At 43.3% G+C, this 16,929-nt stretch overlaps 2 gene segments (V, D, J or C); both read left to right on the top strand.

The window, feature by feature from the left end:
- LOC139554815 (Ig kappa chain V region Mem5-like) overlaps positions 1-16,929 on the top strand; it is a 71,669-nt gene that overhangs the window by 35,302 nt on the left and 19,438 nt on the right.
- LOC139554816 (Ig kappa-b4 chain C region-like) lies at positions 6,376-8,647 on the top strand. The segment is given in 2 exon segments: positions 6,376-6,595; positions 8,047-8,647. Coding segments are annotated over 2 exon segments (528 nt in total).

Genomic DNA, 16,929 nt, shown 5'->3' with positions numbered 1-16,929 from the left:
TGATCAGCTGTGTGTGTGTTTTTTGTTGCAGATTTACCCCCTTTTCACCCCAATTTGTAGTTACAGAATTGTCCCATCACAGCAACTCCCCTATGGACCCAGGAGAGGCGAAGGTCGAGAGCCATGCATCCTCCGAAACACAATCCTGCCAAGCCGCACTGCTTCTTGACACACTGCTCGCTGAACTCGGAAGCCAGCCACAGCAATGTGTCGGAGGAAACACTGTCCAGCTGGCAACCGAAGTCAGCTTGCAGGCGCCCATTCCTCCACAAGGAGTCGCTAGAGCGTGATGGGACAAACAAATCCAGGCCGGCCAAACTCTCACCTAACCCGGAAGACGCTGGGCCAATTGTGCAACGCCTCATGGGTCTCCCTGTCACGGCCGGCTGTGACACAGCCTGGGATCGAACCCAGGTCTGTAATGACGCCTCAATCACTGCGATGCAGTGCCTTAGACCGCTACTCCACGTTTCCACGTCATTTCAATGAAATTATGTTGAACCAACGTGGAACAGACATTGAAATGACATCTGCCCAGTGGAATGATTGCACTTTTAATTTCCTCCCTGCCACAGATTCTAGCATAAATCTACCATGACTGCTATCTTATGTTATCTTAATTTGGAAGATATTGACAATAACTGGTCATTTGTATAAAGAGTGGGAAGCGACTATCAGTTCTCATATATAGCCTACCAACTTTCTCCCTTCATCTCTTCATTGACTTTCCTTCTTCTATCCCTCTATTTATTCTCTCCTTTGTTTCTTGATTGAGTTAATATGATATTTTATCAGTTGAAACCTCAACCTTTTACAGTAACTGTCAACATCTCAAACATTCTTTCCAACCACAATTCACAGTCCTTATAAAGTCTCACTGAGTCTTTGTAAACTTGATCAGATCCACAGATGACTGATTATTCAATGTGGATGGTGGGTCTGTCAATACTATTCGCAGTCAATCTAGATTCTAGACTCATCTATTCGTTCTAAGCTAACAAGGCAGAAGACAGAAAAGAGAAAATGAGCGTGTTCGATAAGATCACTTTTGTCAAGTCCATGACCATCATTGAACACGTCTTCCAAAGTGTGTTGCATTATGGGGGGAAAAATTCTGACTTGAGCCTACATAACAACTGCATGAACTTTACAAAAACCATTTCATCAAAGGTCATGAAGTTTTGACTGTAGTCGACTGCAAGTTTCTGCAGTTCCTCCTCACCAGTTGTAACTTGCAGCCATTACCTGCAATGCGGGAGACTCTATTGTCTACCAATCATTAGGATGTTTTTGTTTGACCCACGTGAAAGTGACCAAAGACATGATTGAAACAGATTTGCCACAAATCATGTACATAGTGGATATGTACAAATAAATGTGATACTTGAGTTCCTCTCTCAGCAATTGATTGTTCAATGTACACACATCTTTTCAGTTTGTGAGTGTGTGATATGGGGGTTGGAGACATGCTTACTTCAACTGTCGCAGAGGCACCTCCCACAACATCCCTCCTTGGGTTTGTTCTGTCACGCCTGCTCCCGCTCTCCTTCTCTGGCTCTCGAGGGCGCCAGGCCTTTCATTACGCACACCGGTCACCATCATTACGCGCATCAGCACTCATTGTACTCACCTGGACTCCTTCACGTTTTGATTGCCTTCCCTATATCTGTCTGTTTCCTCTGTTTCGTCCCCGTGTCAGCATTATTGTCGTTCCTGTTTTCTGTTCCTGTCCGTGGTTATTAAATGTTCACTCCCTGTACCTGCTTCTCATCTCCAGCGTCGATCCTTACATGTTCGACATTGCAGCAGACAGTGCAGGCGAATGCCGACTGACAGATCTACAAATCACCTTCCACTGAGTGTACAAAACATTAAGGACACCTGCTCTTTCCATGACAAGGACTGAACATGTGAATCTAGGTGAAAGATATGATCCTTTATTGATGTCACTTGTTAAATCCACTTCAATCCGTGTAGATGAAGGGGAAGACACAGATTAAAGAAGCGTTTTTAAGCCTTGAGACAATTGAGACATGGATTGTGTATTATGTGCCATTCAGAAGGTGAATGGGCAAAACAAAAGATTGAATCGCCTTTGAATGCGGTATGGTAGGTAGTAGGTGCCAGACACACCGGTTTGTATTAAGAACTGCAACGTTGCTGGGTTTTTCATGCTCAACTTTTGTTTCAAGAATGGTCCACCACTCAAAGGACATCCAGCCAACTTAACACAACTGTGACAAGCATTGGAGTCAACAAGGGCCAGCATCCTTGTGGAACACTTTCAACACCTTGTAGAGTCCATGCCCTGACGAATTGAGGCTGGGCTGTTCTGAGGGCAAGAGATTGATAGCTAATTATGAGGACGGGAGATTGAGAACCTTTCTAGCTGTCTAGCTAAAGCCAACCTGATAAAATTGCTAGGTGGCGAGTATTACAAAGAATCAACTAAACATTTCCGTGTATTTATTCATGTAACGGCAGTCTAGCTCTTCCTCCTCCTCAGGCGAGGAGAGGCGAGAAGGATCTGAGGACCAATGTGCAGCGAGGTAATTTTCCATGATGAATTTAATAGACAAGACGAACACTGACACGAAAATACACTTGATAATTACAAAACAACAAACGACGTTAAACAGACCTGAACATGAGAACTACATAAAACGAAGAACGCACGAACAGGAAAGAACGAACGAACGAGACGAGACAGTACCGTGTGGTGCAACAAACACAGACACAGCAACAATCACCCACAAACAAACAGTGAGAACAGCCTACCTTAATATGGTTCTCAGAGGAAACGTCAAACACCTGCCTCTAATTGAGAACCATATCAGGCAACACATTAAACCCAACATAGAAACACATAACATAGAATGCCCACCCCAACTCACGCCCTGACCAACTAAACACATACAAAAACAACAGAAAACAGCTCAGGAACGTGACAGAACCCCCCCTCAAGGTGCGAAATCCGGGCGCACCCCTAAAACTCAAGGGGAGGGTCTGGGTGGGCATCTGTCCGCGGTGGCGGCTCCGGCGCAGGACGAGGACACCACTCCACCATTGTCTTTGACCCCCTCCTTAGCGTCCCTTGAGTGGCGACCCTCGCCCCCGACCATGGTCCAGGAACCTTCACCAAGGCCCCTCCTAAATATAGACAACTCAGGACAGAGAGGTAGCTCAGGACAGAGGGGTAGCTCAGGACAGAGGGGTAGCTCAGGACAGAGGGGCAACTCCGGACTGAAGGACAGCCTTGGACTGAATGGTTGCTCCGGACTAGATGCAGCTCATGACTGGAGGGCAGCTCATGACTGGAGGGCAGCTCATGACTGGAGGGCAGCTCATGACTGGAGGGCAGCTCATGACTGGAGGGCAGCTCATGACTGGCAGGCGGCTCATGACTGGAGGGCAGCTCATGACTGGCTGGCGGCTCATGACTGGAGAGCAGCTCCTGACTGGCTGGCGGCTCTGGCAGCTCCTGACTGGCTGGCGGCTCTGGCAGCTCCTGACTGGCTGGCGGCTCTGGCAGCTCCTGACTGGCTGGCGGCTCTGGCAGCTCCTGACTGGCTGGCGGCTCTGGCAGCTCCTGACTGGCTGGCGGCTCTGGCAGCTTCTGACTGTCGGACGGCTCTAGCGGCTCCTGACTGACGAACGGCTCTGACGGCTCGGGACAGACGGGCGGCTCTAATGGCTCGGGGCAGACGGATGGCTCAGATGGCGCTGGGCAGACGGATGGCTCAGATGGCGCTGGGCAGACGGATGGCTCAGATGGCGCTGGGCAGACGGATGGCTCAGACGGCGCTGGGCAGACGAGCAGTGCAGGCGGCGTTGGGCAGACGGCCGACTCTGACCTGCTGAGGCGCACAGTAGGCCTGGTGCGTGGTGCCGGAACTGGTGGTACCGGACTGGAGACACGCACCTCAAGGCTAGTGCGGGGAGCAGGAACAGGGCACACTGAATTCTCGAGGCGCACTATAGGCCTGGTGCGTGGTACCGGAACTGGTGGTACCGGGCTGAGGGCACGCACCTCAGGGTGAGTGCGGGGAGAAGGAACAGTGCGTACAGGGCTCTGGAGACGCACAGGAGGCTTGGTGCGTGGTACCGGAACTGGAGGTACTGGGCTGGAGACACGCACCACAGGGCTAGTGCGTGGAGGAGGAACAGGGCTCTGGAGACGCACTGGAAGCCTAGTGCGTGGTGTAGGCACTGGTGGTACTGGGCTGGGGCGGGGAGGTGGCGCCGGATATACCGGACCATGCAGGCGTACTGGCTCCTTTGAGCACCGAGCCTGCCCAACCTTACCTGGTTTTATGCTCCCCGTAGCCCGACCAGTGCGGGGAGGTGGAATAACCCGCACTGGGCTGTGTAGGCGAACCGGGGACACCATGCGTAAGGCTGGTGCCATGTACACCGGCCCAAGGAGACGTACTGGAGGCCAGATATGTTGAGCCGGCTTCATGGCACTTGGCTCAATGCTCAATCTAGCCCTGCCAGTGCGTGGAGGTGGAATAACCCGCACCGGGCTATGCACACGTACAGGAGACACCGTGCGCTCTACTGCATAACACGGTGTCTGCCCGTACTCTCGCTCTCCACGGTAAGCTCGGGGAGTTGGCGCAGGTCTCCTACCTGACTTCGCCACACTCCCTTTTAGCCCCCTCCCAAGAAATGTTTGGGCTTGACTCTCCGGCTTCCAGCCTCGCTTACGTGCTGCCTCCTCATACCACCGCTCCTGGGCTTTAGCTGCCTCCTTCTCCTCCCTAGAGCGGCGATTCTCTCCAACCTTAGCCCAGGGTCCTTTTCCCTCCAAAATGTCCTCCCATGTCCAGGAGTCCTGTGTAATTGGCCGCTGCTGTCGCTGCTGCCCGTTACCCCGCTGCTTGATCCTTTGTTGGTGGGAGATTCTGTAACGGCAGTCTAGCTCTTCCTCCTCCTCAGACGAGGAGAGGCGAGAAGGATCTGAGGACCAATGTGCAGCGTGGTAATTTTCCATGATGAATTTAATAGACAAGACGAACACTGACACGAAAATACACTTGATAATTACAAAACAACAAACGACGTTAAACAGACCTGAACATGAGAACTACATAAAACGAAGAACGCACAAACAGGAAAGAACGAACGAACGAGACGAGACAGTACCGTGTGGTGCAACAAACACAGACACAGCAACAATCACCCACAAACAAACAGTGAGAACAGCCTACCTTAATATGGTTCTCAATCAGAGGAAACGTCAAACACCTGCCTCTAATTGAGAACCATATCAGGCAACACATTAAACCCAACATAGAAACACATAACATAGAATGCCCACCCCAACTCACGCCCTGACCAACTAAACACATACAAAAACAACAGAAAACAGGTCAGGAACGTGACAATTCATCAAGAATGAATCAAAAGGCTACATAGCTTGATCAAATTAATTTACAAACATACCTTCTGCGTGTCCCGCCCATAACCGGCAGCTAAAATCAATCAAACGCTGACGATACTGTTTGAACGCACTAGAGTATCTAACGTCCTGCCTAGCATATGCTTGCTCCGTGGAGCAGGTACCACTTACTAGGGAGAATGTTCCAGACAGTGTGACTCCTCCGCAAAATACAGCTGACAGATCTTTTTATTAATAATAATGTAAAAAATGTGGAAAATAATGGATTTAATTGTCATATTTTTGTCAACAATCTAAGTTCAAAACTGTAACTACTTAAAGGCCACTCAGAAACATTCAATGTCATCTTGGTAAGGAACTCCAGTGTATATTTGGTCTTGTGTTTTAAGTTATTGTCCTGCTGAAAGATGAATTTGTCTCCCAGTTTCTGGTGGAAAGCAGACTGAACCAACTTTTCCTCTAAGATTTTGCCTGTGCTTAGCTCTATTCCATTTAATTTATCCCCCCCAAAAACTCTAGAGTCCTTGCCGATGACAAGCATACCCATAACATGGAGCCTCCACCATGCTTGAAAATATGAAGAGTGGTACTCAGTGATGTGTTTTATTGGATTTGCCCCAAACATAACACTTTGTATTCAGGACATAAAGTTAATTTCTCTGCCACATTTTTGCAGTTTCACTTAAGTGCCTTATTACAAACAGGATGAATGTTTTGGAATATTTGTATTCTGCACAGGCTTCCTTCTTTTCACTCTGTCATGTAGGTTAGTACTGTATTGAGGAGTAACTACCGTATAATGTTGTTGATCCATGCTCAGTTTTCTCCTATCACAGCCATCACACTCTTTAACTATCTTAAAAAGTCCCCATTCAATTCAGGCTGTTAGACAACAAAATGTGGAAGAAGTCAAAGGCTGTGAAAACTTTCTGAAGTCACTGTATATCAACATAATCCACAGCAGTTTTCATACTGTTGGAAGTTTAATGGGGAACGTGAATGTGTCCAGTCTACTGGAGTTCCAGAGTGTACCAGTAGGGGGCATCAGTTACAATGCAGAATTCAGTGTTCAGCTCCATGTCTCTGTTATCATTCCCCTCTGTGTCTGTCTGGAGGTTTTTGTACAGCCAGTCAATCAGACTCTATCACTGTGGTGGACTTTCGGTGGAGGGACCAAACTGAGTGTTGGCAGTAAGTATTCAGTTCTATATCTTGATCTCTGGTATCAAAATCTAATACCTTTTCTTAACAATATTACAACTCCCTTAAATAGAAAGTAGAAATGTATATTTATTTTTGGAGAATTTGTTTCGCATTTATTTTCCTTAGTTGTAAATTGAGTTAAATTAAAATGCCTATTCAAGATGTAATATATCAAACAAGGTTATACAGTGTGTATTCATTTGGAACAGAGATACTGTTGAAATCAGAGTGGTTTAGATAAATGTAGCTTTACAAAGAGCAAAAGCAGTGTCTCTACAGTGTCAGAGGTTTTTGTACGACCGCTGAATGAGATCGTATCACTGTGGTACACTTTTGGTGGAGGCACTAGACTGGATGTTGGAAGTAAGTTTACCTACCTCTAATTACTAATGAAAAAAAAAAATCTGACCTTGCCTACTGTATAGATGCATCGATAATCTTATGAGACAAGAAACTAAGATTAAAAATGTAATAAATAATATGCATGATCATGAGTCACAATTTGTGTGAATAGCTGAATATACCTTTTCATTGAACCTCAAATATTAAGCTATTATTTTTTATTAAAAAACCCTGTCTCGTAAATCATATCAGTATTCATTATATTGTAATGTGTCTTTTAAGTGTATATAATTGTTGTAAGATGGTTATATTCAACTTAAATGTACTCCTTCAGCATTCAGCTGCAAAGTATTGTTTAGTTTTGCTGTCAATTTCCTATTTCCTATTTTTCCATCTTATTTGATCTCATTTGCTATTTTATATGCTATGTTATATGTTATTTGCTATCTGTTGAAAAGTCTTGTTGTCTTGTAAAGTCAGGCAGTTCTGCTGTTCATATCAATATACGTTTATTTTCAATTTGTGATAGAATGTCTTGTGAATCACACATAACTATAATTAATTAATTTAAATTAAAACTTTTAAATGTTTTAGTGAGTCTTTTAAATTAAATGTATAATATTGTTAGATGTTTACAGTCAACTGGAATTTACTTCCTCAGCACAGGCATTTTATCAACCGATTTTAAATGAATTCATCATTTAAGAATTGTTCATACATTCTGTTGAACGTTCTACACAACAATCATATTAATTAATAATGAAATGCAGTTTGATTCATAGGATTTTATTCCATTAAAATAAGGGAAGTATGCTAACATATTTCAAATTTTAAATAGTACAATTTTGTAGATAGTTAAATAAATTTTCAGTCATCTCATGTAGTTCTAATATGCTTCAGTAGCTACTCAAAGGGAAGTGAAAGAGTGACATAAAGACTGATAAACTAACTGTCTGTTTGTTTGAGGAACAGAAACCTACTGATGGACAAAGCCTTCATTTACATCTAAGATGTAAAACTACTGCATCATTATTGTCATATCAGTCTGATGATTGATTGATAGTTCCCCTTGCCCTAACTTCCCACCTGTCTCCTAGGTGATGTTCGTCCCACCTTGACAGTCCTGCCCCCCTCCAGTGTGGAGCTGCAGCAGGGGAAGGCCACTCTCATGTGCCTGGCCAACAAGGGCTTCCCCTCAGACTGGAAGCTGAGCTGGAAGGTGGACGGTAGCAGCAGCAACACCTGGGAGGTGACCGGGAGCCCCGGGGTCCTGGAGAAGGACGGCCACTACAGCTGGAGCAGCACCCTGACCCTCCCTGTTGACCAGTGGAAGAAGGTGGGCTCTGTGACCTGTGAGGCCACCCAGGGCTCCCAGTCTCCTCTCTCTGAGACACTGAGGAGAGACCAGTGTTCTGATTAATGAGCTCCCCCTCTGACTCCACTGTTTTTACTCTGCACCTCTCCTTCTTACTGTTCCAGCAATACAAGCATACAGGTCTAATGCTGGGCTGGATCCTGTGTGGGAATCCTTCCTCCAGCTGGAGCATTTAGCATAATGGAACAGACAACAGAATACATGTCTGATTCTGATGTCAAATAGATCTGCTCTGCTTTCATATCACATGTGTTCTGAACCTTATTACTGTAATGCTGTTGCTTCTGACATGTTGAGATAATAAAGACGTTCAATATTTTAAATGGTTTGCCTGGATATCATTATTTAATGAGTTTTACCATTAGACATTGAGATCTTGTTGATTTATTGCATTTTCATATAGAATGGTTAGCTCTCTACCCGGGAAAGTGATTATACAAGAACATTTTACACAATCAACTTCTCTCAATGAATGTTTGGCTGATTGGGCCACATTTGGTGCCAGTCAAAATGATATCTACAGTGATACTAATACTGAAGCCATGTTCTCTAGACTCCCCAGTCTTTATGATGTTACCAGAACCATGTATTAAAGAGGACATTGAGGTTTCTGCATTATGATGCATTTACATGACACTTCAACATTCTGTGGCAGGCATAGTAGCTCCCCATTAACATTACAACAATGCTGTGTAACTGAATGTCTAGAATTAGAACAATATTAACTCCAAAAGTTGGCCTAACTCTTTACATATATGACTCTGGATGTTACCAATACTGAAGCCATGTGCTCCAAGCTCAATGGAACTCTCTGTTAACAGGTGAACATCTGGCCATGGTACTGCTCTATTCTGGGAGTGTTGCGGTCACCCTGCCCATGTAAATCTGAGTTTCAACCCAACCAGAGTTCACAATCACTCAGCCTCAAATCCTCTGGGACTGGGGCAGCTGTGTGTCTGACTAAATAACTGAACATGGGCTGGGGAAGCAGACTTTACACTGGACTTTGCATAACGTTCCAATCGGGGAATTCACAGTCTTTTTATAGCTTTGTATACAGTATGTAGACTGCATTTATTTGTGACACATGTATAATAATATTATTATAGTAGTACTTCTTGAATGGAATCAATATGACTGTATTCACTCTTTCAAGGTTGGAGGGGTATAGAAGTTGAGCAGGGCATGAATAGTTGGGTTCGGACAGGATCCACATTCATGCTATTGTGGAATGAAATGAGTGCTTCTTACAATATCAAGATAAATCAAAGCGTGAAAAAAAATCTAAACCTATTCTGAATTTTGTTAAACATGTCCTTCAAAAGAAAGCATTTTCTACAATTCTGTATCCTTAGTGGTCCCAGTGTGTTACAAAGATTTAAAATTTTTGCAGAATATATTGAGAGATATGTACAGTGTCATAGTCCATAGACAAGTTTAACCAATTACATTATTGTAGTGTCATATTGTGATGAATTGGTGTTTAGAATACTTTAGAATACGGGAGAATCTGTAGCTCTGCAGCTGTTGAGTCAGAACAGTTCCTCTTTAGCTGAGGGAGGTTTTTGTACGACGTTCTAACACTGTGTGAATGGAAAGCTTTTACCCTGCTGACAGTAGTAATCTGCTGCATCTTCAGCCTGGACTCCACTGATGGTCAGAGTGTAAGAACTACCAGATCTACTCCCACTGAAACGACCTGGAATCCCAGACTGACGGTTTGTAGCATAATAAACCAGGAGTTTAGGAGCTTCTCCAGGTTTCTGCAGGTACCAGTGGAGATAATTACCAGTATCTGAACTGGCTGTACAGCTGATAGAGACAGTCTCTCCTGGACTAACAGACTGAGATTTAGGAGACTGAGTCAGAATTATATCTGCTGATGATTCTGAAAAATAAACAACAGTGAAGATAGGCTGATTAGTAAGGTTATCACAACAACAAGCATATCGTAAAGCACAGCCTATCAAGCTAAATGTTAACATGTTAAAAAAAATCTGTCATGTTAAATTAAAGAATGAAGTGTAACTCTGAAGTCAAACCCTTAATGAATCAAAATTGTCAAAGTGTCTCTCACCCTGAACAAGGAGCCCCAGTGTTCCCAGCAGTAGAATCAGTGACATCATCATTGTGCTGCGTGTCAGTGGCTCTGAAAGGAGTGAACAGTCACTGATCAACACTGGGGTTTTAAAAGTTTGTGGAGCAATGAGGCAGGACAGCTTTGCAAATGTCTCATCTTTTATGCAAATGCACGCCCGCACACGCACACACATACACACGCACACGCACACACACACACACACACACACACACACACACACACACACACACACACACACACACACACACACACACACACACACACACACACACACACACACACACACACACACACACACACACACACACACACACACACACACACACACACACACACACACACATACACAGGGAGCTAAAATAAGTCAGCAGTTTCCAAAGGTATGCTTACTCTATATCAAATCTTAGAAAACTAAAATCATAGACAAACCACACATTGTAACAACTATTTCTTAAATGGGGCCTAGTTTGACTCGTCCACACAGTGTTTGATGTCCCTCAACAGTGGTTGTCAGTCCCAGGAGAAGGTAAATTAAGCTTGACATTAGAATTGCTGCCTCTGCAGTATGTCCTTCAAACATTTTCATGGTGGACAGTAGTGGAGCTCTGTCTCCCCCCTCTGACCACAGTGTGTATTGGCAGTTTGTGTGATGAGTAGAGTGGGTGTTTTACTTTAAGATAAAGGTCCCACAGAACCGTTTAAAAAGAAAGTCACACACTCTATATAACCATTCAATTGTTGGGAGCATATGTAGTATGAAACTTTATTTATTTATTTTATTACAGTTTATTGGGCTGTTCGTCAGCTCATGGTTTTTATCACCCTATCATAACCCCAAAAAACTGTTTATAGTTTCAAAATATGTTTTAAACTACAGTATCGTGTTGATCTCATGTATTGTCGTTCCTTGCATCTACACTGGGGACTAATGATAGGTGGCAGAGGGAGGAGGGAGGACTGACAGTCATATCATTCATATCTCATATCAGAGGTGTTGAGGGCTTCTCTTTCATATAGAAATATAGCCTATAGTGTTGAATACATGGTTTACAGTATCAATATTGAGGACTTAGCCTTTTTCTCATTTTGAACCGAAATACATTGTCCTTTAGGTGGGGATAAAGTTGTCTGTCCGTGTACCAAATGTGTTACGTCTGACATATAAGTTCTACCTTACTTTGATGCAGAAACATTTTGTTTGGCAGAGTTGGCAAAGTGTCTCCTTGCCTAGACTGAAACTGACATGGTTGAACCCATGTTGGGCATCAGAGTGGTGTAAGGTATGAAATGCATGTTTTTATTGATCTATTTAGCCAGAAATGTTGTTACATACATCCAGAGTGTTTTTCTATTGTGCTCAATGCTAAAATACCTGTCAAGATTTTGACATAGAATTAGGCAACTTAACAAGTGTGATGAGGTAGTTTAACACTTTTTGGAAAGTTGTAGCTCGTCTGAACGAAAGCAGAAGTAGCCTCTATGTAGCATACTGTAAGAAAAATTAAACATATTTTTATTCATGAAAACAAAATCAATGTATTCATGGATGGGAAATATGAGAAGCAATAGCATTTAGGATTTGACCAATGGAGGTAAAGCTTGAATGTGGGTTGGATTACCAAAGGAACATATCTAGGCTACCATATGGATACATAGATAGTACAGGCTATACAGACAGCTTGCAGGCAGCCCAGAGTCCAGCCAGGCAGGAGAGTATAGATCCACACAGGCATCGTGGCCATGTACAAGGACGCCAGGTTCAGCATGAGACACAGGGTAAAGTTGGGGTGTCGGGACGAGCAGCGCAGTTTGACCACCAGAACAGCTATGTTACCAGGGAGGCCCAGCACACAGCACAGCCCCAGGACGATGTTCTAAATCAGGGGGCCTAAATCCAGAGAGGTGGGGTCCATGCTGGAGGTGCTGGAGGAGTTCAGGTGCTCCATTGTCGATGAAAGATATGAGATCTAAGAGCTATCTGGAAGACAGCAGACTTTAGACATCTAATGCTTTGTTTCTCGAAAATAATGTATACTGTTAAAACAGTCTCTGCACTAGAAAACAGAGTGCATGAAATCCTCGCAAGTTTTTTTCTTCTCTTGATCTCATGTCATAGAGTGATAATAAGTGAAAGGTGTGGGTTAACTACCTCTGGCCAGATTCCTCCTGATGAGCTGTGTGTGTGTTTTTTGTTGCAGATTTACCCCCTTTTCTCCCCAATTTGTAGTTACAGTCTTGTCCCATCGCAGCAACTCCCCTATGGACCCAGGAGAGGCGAAGGTGGAGAGCCATGCGTTCTCCGAAATACAATCCTGCCAAGCCGCAACGTTCGCTTAACTCGGAAGCCAGCCACAGCAATGTGTCGGAGGAAACACTGTCCAACTGGCAACCGAAGTCAGCTTGCAGGCGCCCATTCCTCCACAAGGAGTCGCTAGAGCGTGATGGGACAAGGAAATCCAGGCCGGCCAAACTCTCACCTAACCCGGAAGACGCTGGGCCAATTGTGCAACGCCTCATGTGTCTCCCTGTCACGGCCGGCTGTGACACAGCCTGGGATCGAACTCAGGTCTGTAATGACGCCTCAATCACTGCGATGCAGTGCCTTAAACCGCTACTCCACGTTTCCACGTCATTTCAATGACATTATGTTGAACCAACGTGGAACAGACATTGAAATGACATCTGCCCAGTGGGATGATGGTACTTTTAATTTCCTCCCTGCCACAGATTCTAGCATAAATCTACCATGACTGCTATCTTATGTTATCTTATTTGGAAGTTATTGACAATAACTGTTCATTTGTATGAAGAGTGGGAAGAGACTATCAGTTCTCATATATAGCCTACCGACATTCTCCCTTCATCTCTTCATTGACTTTCCTTCTTCTATCCCTCTATTTATTCTCTCCTTTGTTTCTTGATTGAGTTAATATGATATTTTATCAGTTGAAACATCAACCTTTTACAGTAACTGTCAACATCTCAAACATTCTTTCCAACCACAATTCACAGTCCTTATAAAGTCTCACTGAGTCTTTGTAAACTTGATCAGATCCACAGATGACTGATTATTCAATGTGGATGGTGGGTCTGTCAATACTATTCGCAGTCAATCTAGATTCTAGACTCATCTATTCGTTCTAAGCTAACAAGGCAGAAGACAGAAAAGAGAAAATGAGCGTGTTCGATAAGATCACTTTTGTCAAGTCCATGACCATCATTGAACACGTCTTCCAAAGTGTGTTGCATTATGGGGGGAAAAAATCTGACTTGAGCCTACATAACAACTGCATGAATTTTACAAAAACCATTTCATCAAAGGTCATGAAGTTTTGACTGTAGTCGACTGCAAGTTTCTGCAGTTCCTCCTCACCAGTTGTAACTTGCAGCCATCACCTGCAATGCGGGAGACTCTATTGTCTACCAATCATTAGGATGTTTTTGTTTGACCCACGTGAAAGTGACCAAAGACATGATTGAAACAGATTTGCCACAAATCATGTACATAGTGGATATGTACAAATAAATGTGATACTTGAGTCCCTCTCTCACCAATTGATTGTTCAATGTACACACATCTTTTCAGTTTGTGAGTGTGTGATATGGGGGTTGGAGACATGCTTACTTCAACTGTCGCAGAGGCACCTCCCACAACATCCCTCCTTGGCTTTGTTCTGTCACGCCTGCTCCCGCTCTCCTTCTCTGGCTCTCGAGGGCGCCAGGCCTTTCATTACGCACACCGGTCACCATCATTACGCGCATCAGCGCTCATTGTACTCACCTGGACTCCTTCACGTTTTCATTGGCTTCCCTATATCTGTCTGTTTGCTCTGTTTCGTCCCCGTGTCAGCATTGTTGTGGTTTCCGTTTTCTGTTCCTGTCCGTGGTTATTAAATGTTCACTCCCTGTACCTGCTTCTCATCTCCAGCGTCGATCCTTACATGTTCGACATTGCAGCAGACAGTGCAGGCGAATGCCGACTGACAGATCTACAAAAAACCTTCCACTGAGTGTACAAAACATTAAGGACACCTGCTCTTTCCATTACAAGGACTGAACATGTGAATCTAGGTGAAAGATATGATCCTTTATTGATGTCACTTGTTAAATCCACTTCAATCCGTGTAGATGAAGGGGAGGACACAGATTAAAGAAGCATTTTTAAGCCTTGAGACAATTGAGACATGGATTGTGTATTATGTGCCATTCAGAAGGTGAATGGGCAAAACAAAAGATTGAATCGCCTTTGAATGGGGTATGGTAGGTAGTAGGTTCCAGGCACACCGGTTTATATTAAGAACTGCAACGTTGCTGGGTTTTTCATGCTCAACTTTTGTTTCAAGAATGGTCCACTACTCAAAGGACATCCAGCCAACTTAACACAACTGTGACATGCATTGGAGTCAACAAGGGCCAGCATCCTTGTGGAACACTTTCAACACCTTGTAGAGTCCATGCCCTGACGAATTGAGGCTGGGCTGTTCTGAGGGCAAGAGATTGATAGCTAATTATGAGGACGGGAGATTGAGAACCTTTCTAGCTGGCTAGCTAAAGCCAACCTGATAAAATTGCTAGGTGGCGAGTATTACAAAGAATCAACAAAACATTTCCGTTGTATTTATTCATCAAGAATGAATCAAAAGGCTACATAGCTTGATCAAATTAAAATACAAACATACCTTCTGCATGTCCCGCCAATAACCGGCAGCTAAAATCAATCAAACGCTGACGATACTGTTTGAACACACTAGAGTATCTAACGTCCTGCATAACATATGCTTGCTCCGTGGAGCAGGTACCACTTACTAGGGAGAATGTTCCAGACAGTGTGACTCCTCCGCAAAATACAGCTGACAGATCTTTTTATTAATAATAATGTAAAAAATAAGGACTTGTGTGACTTTTTCCACATTTTGTTTTGTAACAAGATGGGATTCTACTGGATTGTCATATTTTTGTCAACAATCTAAGTTCAAAACTGTAACTACTTAAAAGCCACTCAGAAACATTCAATGTCATCTTGGTAAGGAACTCCAGTGTATATTTGGTCTTGTGTTTTAAGTTATAGTCCTGCTGAAAGATGAATTTGTCTCCCAGTTTCTGGTGGAAAGCAGACTGAACCAACTTTTCCTCTAAGATTTTGCCTTTGCTTAGCTCTATTCCATTTAATTTATCCCCCCCAAAAACTCTAGAGTCCTTGCCGATGACAAGCATACCCATAACATGGAGCCTCCACCATGCTTGAAAATATGAAGAGTGGTACTCAGTGATGTGTTTTATTGGATTTGCCCCAAACATAACACTTTGTATTCAGGACATAAAGTTAATTTCTCTGCCACATTTTTGCAGTTTCACTTAAGTGCCTTATTACAAACAGGATGAATGTTTTGGAATATTTGTATTCTGCACAGGCTTCCTTCTTTTCACTCTGTCATGTAGGTTAGTACTGTATTGAGGAGTAACTACCGTATAATGTTGTTGATCCATGCTCAGTTTTCTCCTATCACAGCCATCACACTCTTTAACTATCTTAAAAAGTCCCCATTCAATTCAGGCTGTTAGACAACAAAATGTGGAAGAAGTCAAAGGCTGTGAAAACTTTCTGAAGTCACTGTATATCAACATAATCCACAGCAGTTTTCATACTGTTGGAAGTTTAATGGGGAACGTGAATGTGTCCAGTCTACTGGAGTTCCAGAGTGTACCAGTAGGCGGCATCAGTTACAATGCAGAATTCAGTGTTCAGCTCCATGTCTCTGTTATCATTCCCCTCTGTGTCTGTCTGGAGGTTTTTGTACAGCCAGTCAATCAGACTCTATCACTGTGGTGGACTTTCGGTGGAGGGACCAAACTGAGTGTTGGCAGTAAGTATTCAGTTCTATATCTTGATCTCTGGTATCAAAATCTAATACCTTTTCTTAACAATATTACAACTCCCTTAAATAGAAAGTAGAAATGTATATTTATTTTGGGAGAATTTGTTTCGCATTTATTTTCCTTAGTTGTAAATTGAGTTAAATTAAAATGCCTATTCAAGATGTAATATATCAAACAAGGTAATACAGTGTGTATTCATTTGGAACAGAGATACTGTTGAAATCAGAGTGGTTTAGATAAATGTAGATTTACAAAGAGCAAAAGCAGAGTCTCTGCAGTGTCAGAGGTTTTTGTACGACCGCTGAATGAGATTGTATCACTGTGGTTCACTTTCGGTGGAGGCACTAGACTGGATGTTGGAAGTAAGTTTACCTACCTCTAATAAAGAAAATGTTCTGACCTTGCATATAGATGCACTGATGATCTTGTGAGAGAAGAAACTAAGATTCAAATTGAAATAAATGCTATGCATAGTTATGTTTTTGGTAAAAGAGTTATTCTCTTCATAAAAGTCCCCATTTGTGTAAAAATATATTTTGGTTAAACCTCAAATTTGAAGCTATTATTTTTGGTTAACAGACCCATTCTCGTAAATAATATCACTATTCAATTTATTTAAATGTATAT

This window comes from Salvelinus alpinus, chromosome 26 (assembly GCF_045679555.1).
Source record: "Salvelinus alpinus chromosome 26, SLU_Salpinus.1, whole genome shotgun sequence".
In the NCBI taxonomy this organism is placed as follows: Eukaryota; Metazoa; Chordata; class Actinopteri; order Salmoniformes; family Salmonidae; genus Salvelinus; species Salvelinus alpinus.
This window is presented reverse-complemented; position numbering and strand designations above follow the sequence as displayed.